The following is a 19,039-nucleotide window of genomic DNA, read 5'->3' as shown; positions in this document are numbered from 1 at the left end:
TAAAAACATTCTTCTGCAACAAACGTAAAAAAAGCGCCGATGGTAATTAGGTTCTTGAGCACTGATGCAAGCACTTGAAGCCCCACTGGCTAGTGGATCCTAATCTCCACAGGAAAGCCTCAAAAAGCTGGCCATGTCAACCAGCGAAGGCCATTACATTCCATACACAAAAAACTCACTTCTGCTCTCCTCCACAGTTCAATACACAGGGAGTCCTCTCAACACGCTCCATATCAATCACTTCTTGGGGGCTGCACTAGCTGATAAAGCTTGTCTCAGAGGGGAGAGCTGGCAGCTCAGGATCATATCCTTTCTTACCTGTTATGATTACGATCGGTGCCAACTGGGGTCCTGCGCATCACCAGCTTTGCTTTGGCAATCCCATCCTGGAAAGTCTTCTCAGCTGCAGCTTTATGCTTCCGGATTCTTTCTTCCTCTGCTTCTTTCTCCATCCTCACTGTTGGAATTAGCACAGAGAAGTATTAGCTTTCTTTTATTGTATTCAGACATCAATAATCTCTTTTATTTTACTACACCATGGGAGTAAAAAAAGAAAAAAATTATTGGTGACTTTGGGTAATATTCTTCTAGCACAACCATCCACCCTTCATCTTAGTTTCCACCCAACATTCTAGAAAAACCTCAAGAATTATTAAGATTCAAGGCATAAGGATGAACTGGGCTGAGGAAAGGGGAAAGTCTGGATAAAAATTATCTGGATAAATTAGTCCTCATTATTATTTCTCATTCTAGATCAACAAAGTGGCATCCATTGCTGTGCAATCCCATATAACAACAGGGTCAGAGATCTTTAACTACAGTACGATATCTGACAAGGACTTCTGCTCCAGCCACTTGGGTGTTGGAGCAGTCCAACTGTGAGACCAGAGGTCAGCCTGGCTAATGGACACCTACGTTTCCACAACTGCAGCTATGGTGAATGCTCTCCCCACACCCTTACCTACCAAAAACCAGATCGGGCACAAGAGAGACCACTTCCCAGCACAACCGTCTCACAACAATGACCAAGTCACATCTTCTAACACCTCATGCTTTCCCATATATGCTATGATGGGGAAGAGCATTAAAACAGAAACCTCAGGTTTCCCACTCATGACAGAAATACTGGAATTTCAGTAGCTCTCAATATCCATAGCTGTTGACAAAAAAAGAGGGGAAAGAAAGATATGAAGTGGCCTAAATCCTAGCATCACAGGCTTCTTGGCAAGAGTCTTTCAGAACAAAACATGTAATTTCACATCTCTAGGTAAGGACCAAGAAGCAAGGCAGCTTCTGCCAAGACACAAAACATTAAGGTCAACAGGATTTACATTTCTCGTGATGGCACAAGAATCTCTCTACACTTTTACCCATCTCTGAATGTAATGAATTTTTAGCATGTCTTCTAATCAGTCAGGATTGATTACATTGGCAGGACTTCAGAGACTTACCAGGTATTTACTAGTCAACTGTTATCAAACCTATCTTGATACAGAAAATACCTGCAAGAGAAGGAGCAGGTAGTAGTCCTGGGAAAAGTCCTAGCAAGAAGTTACCTATCTCCCTGGGAGAGCAGCCAGCATACAACCTCTACATGCTTGCTTTTACCTGCCCCACTCCACCTCCCCCCTTCCATATGGTCTCATTCCAGCTGCTGCATTTGTTACACCAACTCAATATATCAGCTTTTGTATAATAATATACCAACTATATACCAATTTACAGTGATTACAGCATGGCAAAATTGTCCTGTTAATCCATGCCTGCCAGACACAAGCAGCTGCACAACACATGTCTACGTACCAACTCCTCCCCAACCTTATGACCTCTCCGTACGTCAAAGTACTGAAATCAGAACAAGCAGCAACAGCCACTCACAGTACCAAATGCCTCATGTTGCAAATGTGAGTCTTGCAAACCACATCAGGCACGGAAAGTACCGTTCTCACCTTCCACTAGAAGGAGACAGAGGTGATACGATTCCCCCCAGGATTTCCCTCCTTGACACCCTCTCAAGACCCGCTGCCGTCACCTGATGCTAGCACAAGGTACACTTCCCTTCTCCTCAGTACCCTCCCCTCAAGCGCCAAGACTCCAACCAAAACAAGCCACACTGCCAGCAAAGCCTTCAATCTTACAACATGGGGTATCGTGGGCGCTCACGAGACAGGTGGTTTTTCTCTCCAACTGTAAAGAACAGTTGCAGCAGGTACCATCAAGTGCCAGAATAAAGGGGAGGCCAGGAAAGAACTTACTCATATGCCAAAACTGTTCAAACAAAATGAGAACAAAGACATCATACTAAAGGGTTCCTCCCCACATCTCATTTTTAATTGTGATCACAAGCTAGTCTCAGTTGGTACTTTCCTCTCTAGCAGGCTTCATTAGCTGTATGAGCTTCCAGCTCTCCATTCTCCTCCAACAGACTGTATGGGAGCTATTGCTTGATGGGGTGATAAGGTGAAGAACAATTAGTAAGTGCTGCAGTAACACGAAAATGGAAGTGACTTGACTTTTATTATCAAGAAAATACAGATATTAATCATATTATCTCAACAGGAAGTTCTGTATTGACTTATTTTGAAGTCAAGAAAGAACAGAAAAATATATTTATGCTTTCTTACACTGGGTTCTTTTTTGAGCTGAGACTAGCTTGGTAGCACTGGCCGCAATCTTGATAGGTTTCACTTGAAAGAGGTTAGCACTCCCAGTTACAGATGTTACCAGAGCAGTGAAAAAGAAACCCCTGACTGTGAGATATCTATGTGTATAAAAGAGTAGATGCTGACACAACACCTATTGTGCAGTAGTTCATACATCTATATTGTGTCAGCAACTGCTCTTTTACTTCCCCCAGAGATACTAACATTATTAAAAGTAAATGCAAGGGAAGTGGTGTAAAAGACAGTATGCTGAAAAAGCGCACAGAAAGCCCATGTGATGGTAGGCAAACACTGATGCAGTTCTCATTGTGGTTATCCAGAACTATTTTTCACATACTGAAACCATGCTGGCCCCAAGCCTTAAGTCCTGAACAGATCAGCTCCAAGCTGCTAACGCTGCAGCCCTAACTACGGCACCATCAACATTAACCAAGATCTCTGGTACTTTGAGGGTACCTTTATGCCTGGGAAGCAACTGCTTAAAAGTCAGAAGCAGCACTGGATGCCTGAAATGTTGGGGTTTGTTATGTGGAAAGGAAGCAATATGGATTCAAACCTTAATGAAAGGCTTAATCCTCCCCTGACAGAGACACCTAGTTTTCCTTGTGGAGTCCAAAAGAATGAATGAAACTTCCTCACACACAAGCCAAATGATTCTTAACTCCATCAATGTAATATTGCTTTTCTTCACATATACTTAGTACAAACTATGAAATGAGAACAACAGAAGTATCCTGAGGAGTAGTGTTCAAACAGTATTTAATTTTTCAGTAAAATCTTATCATGAACTTGAAGTCAAACAACTGGAACACTACAAGAATTGGGGCCAAGAGGCCATTCAGCTAGAGCACGTTAGATATTTGGTATTTTGTTTTTCTGGAGACGTAGGACTCCAGATCTTCAGCAGCTCATTGATACTTCTGAGACAGCTGTTAACAGAAGACCTGAAAGTAAATAGACCTTTCCATGCGAGGCATGGTTGCAGCCAGCCCACTTCCTTGGGAGCCTCAGGGTATCCACATTATTTACCTATTCGTGGTCTCCTAGAGCAGATAGTCCCAGATTCCAGCTAAGGCACATAAGCCAGGCTCCATGTGGGATGCTTGTTCCTCAACTGTTTCAGAAGGGAAATTACAACCTAGATGAGCTAAGCTGTCCGCTTCCATCGGCCTAGTACCCACATCTACAACCAAAAAACTCCCTGAAGTGTAATTCTAAAGTATTTTGCTCTTCATATTCCATACTCCTTAGTAAAAAGCACTACTTACACAGAGGCATACGAAGTTTGGTATTGCAACTGGTGATTTATTGAGGCTTGAGTGGACAGTTTATATCTGTACAACTCCATAACTAATTATTCAAAGTGAGAAACTTTAAACTGAAATTTATTGCCTACGTCCTTATCTGGGAGGAGGGCTGCTAGCATCCACCCGACAATGTGCATGGCAGCAAGGCCAGCAGCAGCTGTAGGAACTAGGTTTTAGGAGGAAGTATCTCCTCTGTGCATAAGAGCCAGAAGATGTTTGGATGTAGACAATTTTTTTTTTGTTTTTGTCCCCAAAACAGATTTGCTCTTCTCCAACCTTCCTGGGCCAGACAGAATTAAAAAAGTACTGAACAAAAGATGACCACAGATAAAAATCTGGAAGCAGTTATTGCTTTTTCTTAACATTCCAGAATTTGAGCTGCTGTAGGAACCACAGCAGCTGGATTATACTTCTCCAGTGAGTAAATCCCTTAAAACTACGTAATGCTTTTGCAAATAGGGCTCTACTCACCTAGTATTTTTCTTACCTCTCATTTGTATTTCTTGTTGCTCCCTCTCTTTCTTGGCTTGAATGGCAAGAAGGCGCCTGCTCTTTACAGCACTGATCATATCATCAGCTTCTATTTCTACCCGGTGCTCTATTTTCATCATCTCAGCTTTTTTCTTTTCATTTCTTCCCATCATATTCTCATCTTTCCCATTCTCCTTGTTCTTGGCCACCATTTCTTTTCGCTTCTGTTTTTCTGCTCTCTTCTTGTCATTTTCTTCCTTCAAGATAGCTAGGCGCTCCTTCCACAGCTCAGCTGATGTCTGCTGCTTGGCCTCCACGTGGTCCTGCACAGAGTATGTCATTAGAATCCGGTGGCAAAGCGCTCCAAGTATCCGCAATTTCTCTTCAGGAGTCAACTCAAAGAACTCTGATGTCTCCAGTTTCTCCAAAAACTCATCCTGCACTTCATTATCCTCAAAAGCTGCCGAATCCTTGCTTTCGTCTACATTATCCGAGACCTCACTTTCCTCTTGCACGTCTGACTTGCGTAGGCATAGACGAACCAACTCAGAAGCAGAATGCAGAGTAAGTGGTATTTCAGAAAGCTTCATTCCCAATTCAGCATAATCTTCGGCAATTTCATCCTGCAGCAGGGTCTGCAAGAGAATGACCAGCACTCGGTTCAAATAAAGGAAGCCTCCCTTTTCTGCGCAAAGTGCTTCCATCAGGGAAACTGCCGTAATGGGATACTGAGCATCTGGCATCAATAACCCTGAGTAACAGCTCAGGAACTCCACCACCATGGCAACATCCCCGAAGAGTGTATTGGGAAGTCCTTCTGGAGTATCAACCAGTTTAAAAGTAGGTAAGGTCTTCCCTTTAAGATCTTGGTCCTCGTATCTTTTCTGTTTTTCCAGTTTTTCCTTCATCTCCTTCTCCTTCCTCTCCTTTGCTCTCTCCTTCAGTTTCTCTTTCAGCTTCTCCCTTTTCTTCTTCATGTACTCCTTTCGCTGCTCCTCTGTCATGGTGGCCCATTTCTTCCTGTGCTCCAGAAGCTCGTAGCGTTTCTGTACTAACCCTCGCAAATCCTCGGGGAGACGGGCACGATCCTCATTTGAGAGTAACCTAGCTGTTTTGGAGATGATGCAGGAAAGAGCACTCTTTTTGTCTTCCCGGTCTTTGTTTTCTTTGTAATAGGCAATGAGATGGAGCGCTGCAGGAGGCAGATGTTTCTGGGGTTTGCTGGTAGACCTAGGGGTACCTCCAGAACTCCTGGGAGCCCTGGATACCTTAGTGGTACCTTTAGCCATGTCCAGTAGTGTCATTTGTTTCATTTTCATCTTAGGGGTCTTCAGGCCTTTCCTAGGAGACTTGGATTTCCCCGATGACTTCTGCCCATTCAGAACCCTTTTGCCTCTCTGCTTTTTGTCCAAGGATTTGTTGCTGCCCTTCCCCAGTCGGCTCCTCTTTGGAATGTGAAAGTTAGAACCAAGTTTAGCAGGTGACACAATTTTCATCACCTCTTCCAGCTCCTCTTTAGGACACTTTGAGTTCTTAGAGTTTTTCATCTTCAGTGGAGAGCCAATAATAGATTTTTCCAAATGCACATGGCACCACAGAGTCGGGCTCAGGGGCTGGCCCAAGGATGATCCATCAGCTTTGGATTTCTTAGATGGTTTTCTGTCAGGTGATCGAGAGCTTTTCCTCTTGGTCGAGGGATTGAGAGTCATATACTAAAATTAAAGAAACAATGATTTTATATTAATATTTAAAGGTAAATAAAGGTTATCTAGATTATTTTCTGTCAATTATTTTTGCCTATTTTTTTTTAATGAACAAGTATTTTTCCAATGAACAAGTACTCAATACATTAAGGGTAACATGCTGATGCGACAGCTTGCAATATTCTGCATTGTAGTCACTATGTTGGTTATGAGGTCATTAGCTCATTCCAGAGAATTCACATTTAACTTTATAAAATGAAACATTACAAAAAATTTTAAGTGTTTCCCACTACACTACATAAACCCACTTTGTTTCTACGTAAAAGGTTGTGGGGTAGGGGTCTGCCTGGAAAATGCTGACATGGATTTCAAAAACTATTCCTCTGCTCAGAAATTTCTTAGTGAGTCATGTAGGGTTCAGTCCTGGAGCCACCTTCTCATTCACTTGGTTTCAGTTTCTCAGAGGAAAACTGAAGGAGCACAGAAGTGATGGGTGACAGGAGTTCAGAGACTGGTTTCTGAACTGCCTGAAAGCATCTGCAATGAAGGTGAGACAGGATTCAATTCTGAAGTAATGTGACTGAATATCTGACTGCTTTTAAGCTGCTGAAATAACCTACCTGACAGCATACTTTTAGCACAGAGCACTTTAACCCAGAGCCAAAGAGAGATTGATTTCAGGACTATCTCAGCATCTCAAATTCAGTTTCAGGATGCATCCAGAATACTAATTTATTTCAAGAAGTGAAAAATAAAGTACAAGGATATAACCCTTCAGTTAATAATAAAATAATAAAATTACCAGAAAACAGGGACTGAAAATTTGCGATTCCTTAGCAATAAAAAATTCCACAGTGGTAAGCATAGCAAGAGGTGCAAGCATCTAAGAACCATTTATTTAAGAACAGACACACACAAGTGTGATCAAGTTAAGACTACCATAGGAACATTCAGATTTTCTGTTTCATGGATGTTCATTCTTGAACACTTAAATTTAAGAGCCCTCATTAGTCCATTAGAGAAATTGTTACTGAAGATTGCACAATCACCAAATCCAGTGTCTGCATAACTTCATTCTACAAAAATTCTGTGTTGAAATCTTTGCTGAAGAGAATTACCTAAGCCAAGCATCCAGCAGTGATATGAATCATGGTAATTACAAATACACAAATATTAGATCTACGACCTACACTGTATATTCAACTGTCACTTATACAAAGTTATTTTATCAGAACACTGGTTCTGGATTAATAAATTCTCCAGCCACTTCTCTGTATTTAAAAACTCAACATAAATTCAATCTCCATGCCAAGTGGGAAACACGCTACAGAAAGCGCCAGCCTTAAACATAAAGCTAAGGACTTCTGTAAGTCAAACCTAAGATGCTACAGTTACTTATTTTTTCTTGTACTAAGGGTACACTTCCATCCATCAGTGCGCTGAATAAAAGAATTTGTACACCACCAGCAAATACTTTAATTTCTATGAAGGCAGTGACCCCAAATACTACAGCAAATATGAAGAATTTATTTTTCCCTTTAAGCAAGTTTACAAGTGTTCAGAAGAGTCCATAGAAGCTTGCTTCCCCTGATGAGGAAAAAGGGATATAGCAATTATTTCTCTTCTAGTTTTAGAACAATGCTTGACAAAGACTGAGTCCGTGAAAAAATGAGTTTACTAAATGAACAAAATAGTGCTATCTACACCCAAAGATGGATTTTAAAACAGCAGGTTTCATAACATGGCATTTACTTGGTTAACAGTGTATTTGGCTGGTCATTACAAAGGGCTTTTTACATTACGTTACAAAAAAAGTCATCCCTGCTACTTAAGAGTATTCAGCATAAGATTTGTGGTATCTGCCATCACTCAATCCAGCACCACACAAGAACCATCACCAAGTCAAACATATCCAGCTCTTGCACTGTAACCATGAAAAGGGCCCAAAAACTGACATTACCAGGAGAGGACTACAGCTCTTCTAGCAAATCACATCTTTATTGTCTGCAAGTAATGCAAACTATTGGAAAAAAATATCAAGACACAGCAGTTACATCTCAAATTTTCAAAGCAGACCACTGTTTCAGACATTCAAGCTGTGTCACCTCACAAAGGGTCAATCTTCAAAAGAGTGGGCCTTCCTGCTCTGCATCTAAGTTGTCGCAAGCTTAGGAGCACCAAAACTCAAGTGGCACACTGAAGTCTCCACCAAGACTGTTTAAGGGTGGAGAAGGGGTGAGAAAGCAAAGGAGATACTTTTAGGAACTCTTACCTTATGTGGGTCAAGCAAGAAGTCACTAAATTTACTGGGGAGAGAGTACTTCTTCACTAACTCATCCTCCACTACCCACGGAGCATTCTCACATGTGCCAGCTCGTAGCGCGTTATGACGGATGAAGTACCTCAGGATCTCCTTGTTGGGAGGACGTTCTGTACGGACTAAGCTATCTGCTGGTACATTGCTGATGATCTTGGAGATAAACAGACAGACTGTTAACATTTAACTTCTAGCCACATTATAAATACATATCATATGGCTAAAAGGAGCAAGGACTGTTGTACTGCTTCATGTCCACAAACTCCTCGCTCTTTCAAAGCTCTCTTGCAAAGACTCAAAACAAACCAAACAGAACTTGCAGAACTGAGATGCACAAGAGAGAGATTCAGTTAGCCAAAAAAGTAAAAAAAACATTAGTTTATGTTGCAGATTTCTTGCCAACGCCCACTGCTTTATCTCTGATCTTCCTCTGGCTTATGCTTGCTACTAACTTAAAAGCTTTTACATATCAATGTTTATTTTGTTTTGATTTTTTTCCTGAGACCAGAAGAGTAACTCCGCAAGTGGTACTCATCAAATTGAGGTCAGCACTGCCTCTTTTGTCAAATTAGCAAACAGATGACAAAAAGCACACATCAGTGCTGCAGTGACCTATGACTCTCAGAGAAGCTCAGTTAGAACAAGAGCAGCAACTGCCGCTCATGATTTAACTAGTCTACCTCTAACCAAGTTTCATTAACTGCCTGACCAGATATTAGCCAGTTAACAGCAACCACTCTAAAGCTACTGTACCACTGTGAATCCCTGTGGTACCAGGGAATTATTGGGCGTCTCCAGGCACAAAACCCATACAGAAACAGCCAGGCTAGTCAGCTCACAAACAGCTAGTCACCCTGCTTCCAATACCACGACTCCAGCAGAAAGTACTACATTGTGCTGTACGGATATACTGATAGTGATTACTTAAACTTGCATGTTCATTTTATAACATAAAGGATTCAAGCAGACAACTGACCTTATCTTCATTTTTCAGCTTGACATCATATTTATGTGGCAGGAATTTAGGTGGAACCCACTTCCTTTCTTCCTTCTTCAAAGAAGTAGGAAGCTTCCGAGGAGACCTACGTGCTCGATCATCTGATAAAGCAAAGAAAGACATTAAGTGTCTTAGTATTAGAGTTTGGTTAAACTAGAACAACAGGAAAAAAAATCCCAAATCGAAATTTAGAAATATTCTGAAGATGCAGGCCAGGAACAGAGTCCCTAAACAGCTCTGAAGTAGGAGGTAACACCTATCTTCAAGGGGAATAAAGGACCACTTGCAGTATTTAAACCCAGCTCTCCACAGACAGTAAGCTGCAACTACCTATGCAAAGGGAGACAACGTCTATAAGATTTATGAAGGGGAGACAGGTTTCATAACCTAACCAGTAACCAGCTTAGGGAGCTCCTGCCAAGAGCCCTAGCTGTCTGCCATGCCGTATTGGAAATAATTCTACTGCAGGAATTACTGACTCTAGATTAAAGTAACCTTTAAAATCATTTAACTTTGGTGGCCATCAAGCATTTTACAGTTATGAGCCCTATGTGTATGGGCTTGTTTAGCTGGAGATTTTAAGCATACTTATACAACCAGTCTTTTTATTCTCAAGAGAGATGTAACCAAAAGAGTACAAAGGCATCACATCATCTTGCCAGCTGGTGTTGAGTCTATTATTTCAATATTTGGGTTGCAAATGTTAATCATTTAAGACAAAATCTAAGCTTACTGAAGAAAGCAATCCCCAAATGTTTTTATGTTTGTGGCTATGACTCAAAGAAAACACTAAAGCAAGCATGATAGATGAGAATAATTATCTACTAAGTATACGCATTATATATATATATATATAAAATGAAATTGTCACGTTGTAAGCCCTATAGCATTTAAGCTTCAGCAGCATCATAACTTACATGGAATAAAACCAAGTTCTGTGCCCCCCCCCCCCCCCGTCACATTGGTTAGGGAATATATCGCAGATGCTACGGGCTCACTGCACCATATACGTAAATGTGCAACTACTTCCCACATTAGTGCTACATTTCAGATAATGCAATGTAGAATCCTCTGCTCCATGCATCACTCATTATAGAAGTTTTTCTTCAAAATAAAACCCCCTGAATTCCATAACAGTGATAGTATGTGCGAGAGGAGACTAATCCTCTCATCACAGGGCAGGCTGAGACATAACTTCTGCTTGCTTTGCTTCTACATTTGTATTAAAAAAATCTTGATAAGCTCACAAATACCGAACTATGATTGGAAGTTGCACACAAGACACTTCAAGCTCTGTAAGAGATCTTCTTTCAGAGATCTGCCTCAATGTCTTTTAAGTGGCTGAATGTTATCTTTGCTGGATGTGCATACCACACACAGCAAATTTATATTTAAGAAATAACAATGTGTTGCTTAGTCCTGGCTCTGACTTTGAGGGACTCTGCAACAGCCCTGTAAGCAATGTCTGCTTTTGTGATTTACTTTCTAGATTCTAGAAATTGGAATGACTACACTGAATTCCATCAAATGGCACCTGGATACTCAGGGGTGGGGAAGCAGAAATCACTATGCATTCCTACCTAAAGTTATTTTACAAAAAGCATATTTTATTTGTTGTTGCATTGTACTGTAATAAAACTTACCATACACTACACTACTGGCACCTCATAAAGCATCCATACGCTGTTGTCTCTTTCTATTCACCACTCATTTTGGATTTTCCAAATTAGTATTAGTTCTAATTACAGCTCAAGCTGCAGAACCTGCCTTCAGTAGTCCATCATCCATATTCAGCAAAAAACTACCCTTTCCTCTCACTTCTGCAGATTTTTCCAGACTTCACTCCCTAAGCAACTAAAAATACAAAGCCACTTCAGACTGCACCTATGATGCAATAAAGCTGGTATAAAATCTTGTTTTTAGCTTCTGAAACACAGTAGACTCCTAAACAGAGAGACTGAAGCTCTCTTTCTCCGCACATTGTTCCCTCCAACAAAATCAGCAAGTTTGACATTAAGTATTAGTAAAAATGCTAAGGTTAACTCTGCCCCCTCGTGTGTGCACTGAAAGATACAGCTGTTGCATCACATACTGCTGTGCAGAGCCTGTTACTGCTTCTAAATGCTTGCTCTTGCGTAGTGACCTCAACCTGTATCACTAGTGTCAAGTATGCAAATTATTAGAAAGAAAAAGTCAAGGTAAGTGTGGCTGGATACCTCCAGATACTGCACACAGCCTCCCGCAGGTGCAATTCCCGGTCTGAATCCACTAAATGAAAGCAAGTCTTTACTACTTCTGTCATATGCTGGATAAATGTAACAAATGCTATGTAATTATTTTAATAGACTCTGGAATATAGGTTCAGTAATGAGTTTACTATGAACCTATGTTCTATTATAATCCAGAATATAAAAGCATTAGCAATAAAATATTATTTTAATAAATGCATACGTACAAGGAGAAGAGTTAAAAGAATGAGCGTCTACTGCTTTTACCGATTCTGTTACGACTCTGCTAGCATCTTTGATTTGAAAATGTTGACGTTCATCTTTTACAGACAGGGCAGGACAGTCCCAGTTCACAAAGGCGACTAAACACAGGCCAGATCACCAGCTGAGCCAGAGACTGGAAAAGGTGCAGGAACCCCCATTCCTGCAGGATTCCTGCACCCTCAGAGCACTGCAGTGGCAGCCCAGTAAGCGCACAGCTGAACACAGCTGGTTGGAGTACTGCACACCAATGAGCAAAGTACTATAGTAGACTTTACACCCAAGCCCAAAGATGCTGCTCAATTTGGTCAATGAGCATTTTTAAAGTAAAAGGTACTTCCCATGCCTTTTATGAGGTCGTTCAAGAGAAAAAAAAAAAAAAAAGCGCGCATGCATTATTTCCTCTCCCAGCACTACTGCTGCTTCAAAGGATGAGTGTAAGGCCAGGTCGCTTCTGCAATGCTTTTTTTTCCTTCCTGGTTATACAGAGCACTGCAATGAAATCAAAACAACTCGTAACTTCTTCCAGTACCAATCAGAAACAGTTGACGACTGGGTCTGGAGCTTGGCGGAACTTGTTTTCTGCTCCTGACTTTGCTATTAGTTTGTGGGGCTGTTTTCTGAGTTTCCTCTTCTCCACATTAGAGGAGGTTATAGACACCTTCCCCAGATGTTGGAGTAGCTATTTACAAATGTAAACAGTTTACTACATTTATGTGCCTTTAAAATTAAGCTATCCAGATTAGAACTATGCTGTGGGGTTTGGTTTTTGTTTGTTTTAAAACACTTCTTGAAATCTCTTTTAAAGAATCTTCTAATTCCATTTTTAAGAAGTTACGCAGGACATGAAGCTTTTTTTTTTTACCCTCTTCCTCCTCCCCTCTTTCAACAATACTTTCTCAGAATCAAGAAAAGCCTCGGACATCCACTGTTTAGTTCTGCAGCAAGGAAGAACAGATATGAAAGAGGGGAACAATGCTTCAAAGCATGCTTTATGTTGAGCCCTTCGGAAAAAAATTAATATGCATTTTTCTGCATGAATTTTGTCTCAGCATTTGAAAACTGGAAAGGGGATAAACCAAAATAAAAACCACCTTATTTTTTATGTGAACAGGGTATATGAAAGAGAATTACAGCTTGTCTCTGACTGCAGAACAGGCTTTAGAACTAGAGGTGTTTGTTCTGAGGATGAACATCACAGCAGAACTTTATGATTCTGCATGAACCTTTGCTGCTCCTCCATCTTTTTAATACACCTGCTATACTTTCGAAGCTTATACGTTTCATGCATAGCTTTCGGTATTACTCCTTAGAATGACAGTACATTTTCTGCTTTAAAGCAGGCAAGAACAGTGGAAAGCCAAAAGCACTGATGGCACCAAAGCCGCACCACTAAATTTCAGGATTTTCATTACATAACACTGTGTAAACATCACGTACAACATTTGCAGCCCAGGCCCAAGATGTACATAAATTCAAATACTCACTTCCAGGTGCTACCTACTGTATGCATGCTGTCTTACTACTTACTCATACTTTCCCTCCTGTTGTCATCCTCCTTCAGGATAGCTTCCTTCTGGTTGTCCTGGGCTGCCTGGCTGGAGTTCTCCTTGTCACTGGATGGAGAATCACAGGCACCATCAGATTTCTTTTCTGAGGCCTCTTCATCAACTTTCTCCAGGGGATGTATTTTCACAACTTTCACAGGCAACATTTTCTCCTTACCAACCTGCACGGAAATATTGATGAAAACCGAACCTGAGCAAGACACATGAATTGATGAACTTTAACACTACAAGGAAGCAGCTCAGATGACCTACAAAATGTCATTTGGCAAAACACGTAATTGACACCCTCCTCGGGAGAAGCTCATGATCCCTTTCATGAAACAATTAAAGGATTTCTTTCTACTACTCCTACCCGGAAGTTCTGTACAGATTGCTAAGAAAGAGAAAACTGCCAACCCACAAGTTCTCCCAGTATTTACTAATGCTGCTTTCTCAGCCTAAGGAGACAAGCGTGCTCTCTCAGCAGTCTCAGTGGAAAGAATACGTCCTAAAGGAAGTGCTAACAGACAACACTTTAACTTTCCCTTGAGATTTCCCCATCATTCCCAGTTTTGGAGGGCATTTTGTAATCATTATAGCATCACTAGAGATTTGTAAAAAGCCGACTTCAAGCTACATTAGTTTAAGACTACTACTCTTGGGAACGTGTTAGGTGAAAAGATTATGGCAGATTATAATTTTTAACTTCTTTTAATCAAAACATGTATTTTATATATATTTAAATATATACATAGACAACCACATATGTAAGCAGTATAACAAATATACCTCTGTTTCCACACACACACATAGATCAGTCATTTTTCTCTTGCCATCAGTATGGGTCATCCACATGCTTCTGCTTATGGAACCATTTTGCTTTCAAAAGCAGGTGCTGTCACTGGGATTCTATAGAAATTAAATCCTCACCATCTTTCTGATAATGAAAGGAGGTAACATTCTTCCCATCTCCTGCCTTTAGATATCCAAAATCAGCTCTGCACAAAAGCATGGGATAAAATGGAAAACAGATCCTTACCTCAAAGTCACACTCTTCTCCCACTGCAAATTTGGTCATGATCTCCAGCCAAGCTGCATCCACCAGCTTCTCCAAAGACACAGTGTTGTGGTGGACTATTTCCAGTACCAGTTTCTCATACCAGATGGGGAACTCCTCCTTCAAGCTGAGCAAGCACATAAGAAGTTTTCATTATTCAGGGAATAAAAGTCAAAATGCAAAGTAGCCTCCCATTTCACAATTCCGGGAACATTAACAGCCAGGACAATATTTGAGGCAGATGCCACATTAGCATGCAAACATCCAAGGGTTCTTTTGCTGCCTTCCCCCCAGCACCTCCCCAAAGTGCTAACTGGCATGACAATACAAATTGTACTTGTCCTTCCCAGAAGGAACACCATAAAGCATTCTGGAAGAGCAGCACTGATGGTGAACCCCTTCTTGCTGGCTCTTACGGCTTCTCTATTAGATGTTAAATATATACCAAGAACATGTCATTATTCTGGGGTTTGTTACTTTAAAATTTTTGCTTCCAACAATAGCATGATGCTGATGAACATTTAGCATCTCTCTCTTCCCAGACTGCTAACACAGTAAAGATAGAGGCAGGCTTACACAATCAAACTATCTTTCCAGAGAAAAATATTTTGCACATTTCATCATGGCATTATCTTCAAACTTTTTCATTCAAAGAAGAGAAAGGACTGTTAGAAATTTACTTGATTGATTTCCTTTCTAAAAGATCAGGTCAGTTAGCTGATAGGAGTACTAAGAAATATATTGCATAAAGCTTTCTGGCTAAAGAGTAAAGTCCATTTCAAGTTACTGTAAGGAGGAACAAAATACTTCATTTTTCCAAAACCCTTTTAGCTTCCCAGACTCAGGGATCCATTGCTGACAATTCTCGGCTATATTTGCTGTTTTACAACTGTCACAAACAATTTTATCCCTTTAGCAAACTGCCTAAATGATTTTTTTTTTTATTCAGACTAGAGCCAGGTACTAAAGCAGTCAGCAAACAGCCTGGGAAGCTTTTAATCCCGTTTCAAAGAGACAAGACTAAAAATCTCATTTCACAGAGTCTTTTTTCCCCCCACATTTAGAGAGACTATAGCTAAATTTGTTATTGAGAAATATTCCATTTACATTTCTTAAAATTTTCAGAAGTGGCCAACCAATACAACATTGTAAGCAACACTAGATCAGTGGTTTTTGACTCAGGATTCTAAGTTCATGGAGCTGGCTCTGCATCCTCCTCTCAAACAAGAACACTAGGGAGGAAAGACTGAAGACAGTACTTCAACCCTCATAGAAACTAGGACTATTAACAAATAGGTTTCTTATTTGTTGCCTTTAAGGATGTCATTAATCTCAAATGATGGGGAATTTCAGCTAAGACTATTAATTCTTTTGCCAATGAAACAGAAGTGGGGGTTCTTCATGAAAAAGAGGCAGCAGAAAATTTCACCTCTTAGGTAATACTGTTGACAAACTCCCCGGTTTAAATTCAGGAAAAAAAGTCACAGAAGTCCAAGTCGTTAGTTCACAGAACAGAGAAACATGCCATTTGTTTGGCATAATTCAATAAAATTTGGTAATCACAAAGTTAGTTATATATGTTGGTTGAGTCAAGGACTTGGACCTTTACAGAAAATTCACTTCTATGGCAAGCGTCACGCTGGATCTCAACCAAGGACTCGGGGCCTGTGCTGTGTGCTAGAGGCGGAGGTCAGGGACATGGCAGCCCAGAGGAACACTGGTGGTCTAAACAGACGACTCTTGCTGGTTTCCCATTGCTCTTTATTGTTTCAAGTACAGCAGATCCCCAAAATCTCACTCCAAAATAAATTTTTTGTTTAGTATAACAACTGATTCCAATACAGATCTGGAAAAAAAATAATTACAGCTGTGGACCTGGCTGACATGAAACTCCTCAACGGCCTCTTTTTACTGTATTTTTACCCTAGCTCCTTCAAGATTAATTTTTTTCCTCTCTGTAAAATTCCCATTACTCCAGGGGCTTTAAAATATGCCAAGTACCACATGCTGAACTATTTTGGTTCAAGTAATACCAAGATACAGCACTAAATAAGTACATTACTCAACTGCATTAGTGATGGCATCAAATTTGGACCTTATTTGCTTTCAACTCCAGAAACCCAGATCTACTTACAGCCAGTAAAAAGCTACTTACCTCACCTCATAAACTAGCAATCACTTATCATTCCCAAGCCCACTCTTCTGCCCCAATGCCTAAAGATAGACACATACCAATTTCTTCACTGGTACTTACAGCTCAGCAACTTCCTGCTCCTCCTCCCAAGCCTCTTTGTGCGTCAGCTGGCTGCTTCCTGTGCTTTTGCACGTCCATATGCGTTCGCTGTACCTTTCTAAACGCGCTTCATACTCTCTGTAGAAGCAGCAGCTCAGGAAAACAGGATTTATGCAGTGGAAAGCATAATCGCAGTAGCATAATACAATCAAATTCAATTAAACCCTTACTACTGGAAGGCATAAAGGCTGAGGATCGCTACAGTACAGTTTGACCCTGCATCTACCACAGAGACACTGCATTAGATCTGATAGGTTTTCAGACCAGGATGCACTGGAGCTTTCTGCAGCTGAAATGCCTGTCCTGCTCCACACTGGCACACCGAAGGTTCAGCTAAACTGCACAAGGGAAATACATATGGCTGAATGTTTCATGGTACGGCCAAGTTACTTTTCAGTTCTTCCAGTCTGATTCATTGAAAAACAGCACAAACAGTATCACAGGAACATACAAGAGACATGGCATGGACTGCCACTAAATGCCCAACAGTAACTGTCAGGGAACTACTACTACTACTAATGCCTTAGGGTGGTGTTACAAACTCTAGATGCAAATTGCAAGTCTACGCAGTACCCTGATCTTTTGAGGAAAAAAAACCCCAAAAGCTTTGAAACTAAATTCACTAGAAAGGCCGCCTTCCCTTTGGTTTCCAACAAGAGCAGCCTCCTGCATTAGCACAACACGAAGATCTTTCTCACCAACTGCATCACCTGCTTCCTGCATCACAACCAGCCTCAAGGTTAAGTTATCCTGGCCGTTAGGATTAATGGGTGCACAGGCAAGTCACCGTGCAGACAGCATTATGAATTACAGCATTAGCTACTCCATTATAAGCATCTGTGGCTACGCTCTACCCGTTCTGCCTAAGCCTTAATTAACTGTCAGTGTAAACAGATATAAGCTACTTCATACTTTCTATGGATAGAACATGTACGGCACAATTATCAGAAAAACTAGCACAGTGTAAATCCATACCAATTTACCCCGTGGCAGCCTGCTTAAGTTGCCATATGCTTAGCGATGGTAATTTAAGTGGAGAAATTATAAGAGAGGCAAGAAAAGCATCTTTCCCTTCTCCTTCAGTGTGCTCTCCAGCAGAAAAGCAGGCACAGAGCACAAAGCATACTTGTAACAACTACAGCAACTCAGCCTGCTGCAGCACAAGTGCTAATTATGAGAGTCTCTGTGGGAACAAGCAGATTGCTCCACACTCCCGTGAAGGCAGAGCCACCAGCCACAGCAAATCGCTCATCATATCCTGCATATGCTTTGTCTTTCAAGAAAATTTTAGTGCAACTAATCTGTTACAATTTTTCTTTTTTTTAAGGTTCCTATTAGAAAACCAAATTATAACTCCAACAAAGCCAGTTTTCTTGGACATTTCTTCACAGCCCCAAGGTAAAGCACAACAAGGTACAAAAGCTGCACTGTGGACATTGATATACAGGTATCTCACAGCCACAGCAACTGGTGCTATGCAAGAATATAAGCCAGGAAGAGAGCCACCTCCAGAGGAGGCTGCTGCTGCTGACAGTATTCCCTCCGCCTGAAGCAGGTCTTAAAACTAAGAAGAAATTCTGCAGTTCCCCAGCGTGTCCTGCTTCTGGAGTCTCCCGCTCTTCAGCGGATGAACAACGATCTGACAATTTATCACCCCACTAAGTTTTGAGCCCTCTGGCCTATTCTTACCCCTCCCCAAGGTTTCAAAGATGCCTAAGTTTCCATAGAAACCAGAGGTGCTACAGGGCAGTGGCAAGGAGTAACCACAGCTTACAGAGGAACTCATCTGCACAGCACCACCGGCCAGACCAGAAGTGTGATTTTAACAAGTTTTTGTAGTGATACTGAGCTAGGAGGGGAAAAAACCCCAAACAAACAAACAAACCCCAAAACCCAAACATACAAGAAACCAGAACTCCTCCTTGTATTTACAGCAATTAACCACTTTAATAATGACTACATTGCAACCATAATACTATTCCTTCCTATGCCTTTCCCACAAAAAGAAGAGTTAAAAGCAAATTCAATCCTCCCAGTAGGCAGGACCCTAAATATACGAGCAACAGCAGTCTTCAGCTTCGCTCAGCAAGCCCACCTTCACTCTCCCCACGGCCTTCCTTCTGCGCATCCGTGGACAGCCACCTAGGTATGAAGCTGCCATAGCACAAGTGCTAAAGGAAAGACACACTTCCTCA

At 41.1% G+C, this 19,039-nt stretch overlaps 1 protein-coding gene across 5 annotated transcripts in view; it reads right to left on the bottom strand.

Annotated features, from left to right (window-relative positions):
• Positions 1-19,039, bottom strand: part of BAZ1B (bromodomain adjacent to zinc finger domain 1B) — a 50,326-nt gene that overhangs the window by 26,665 nt on the left and 4,622 nt on the right. For 4 of the 5 annotated variants that reach the window (XM_054847125.1, XM_054847126.1, XM_054847123.1 and 1 more), the window contains exons 2-8: positions 16,806-16,922; positions 14,534-14,678; positions 13,478-13,676; positions 9,438-9,559; positions 8,417-8,614; positions 4,458-6,153; positions 319-457 (exon numbers count right to left, since the gene is read on the bottom strand). In XM_054847125.1, coding sequence (XP_054703100.1) covers positions 319-457; positions 4,458-6,153; positions 8,417-8,614; positions 9,438-9,559; positions 13,478-13,676; positions 14,534-14,678; positions 16,806-16,922 — 2,616 coding nt within the window. The remainder of the gene's footprint in view (positions 1-318; positions 458-4,457; positions 6,154-8,416; positions 8,615-9,437; positions 9,560-13,477; positions 13,677-14,533; positions 14,679-16,805; positions 16,923-19,039) is intronic. The other variant, XM_054847124.1, reaches the window with a different exon arrangement.

This window comes from Grus americana, chromosome 19, assembly GCF_028858705.1.
Source record: "Grus americana isolate bGruAme1 chromosome 19, bGruAme1.mat, whole genome shotgun sequence".
Taxonomy (NCBI): Eukaryota; Metazoa; Chordata; class Aves; order Gruiformes; family Gruidae; genus Grus; species Grus americana.
Note: the sequence above shows the minus strand (reverse complement) of the source record. Positions and strands in the feature narration are given on the sequence as shown.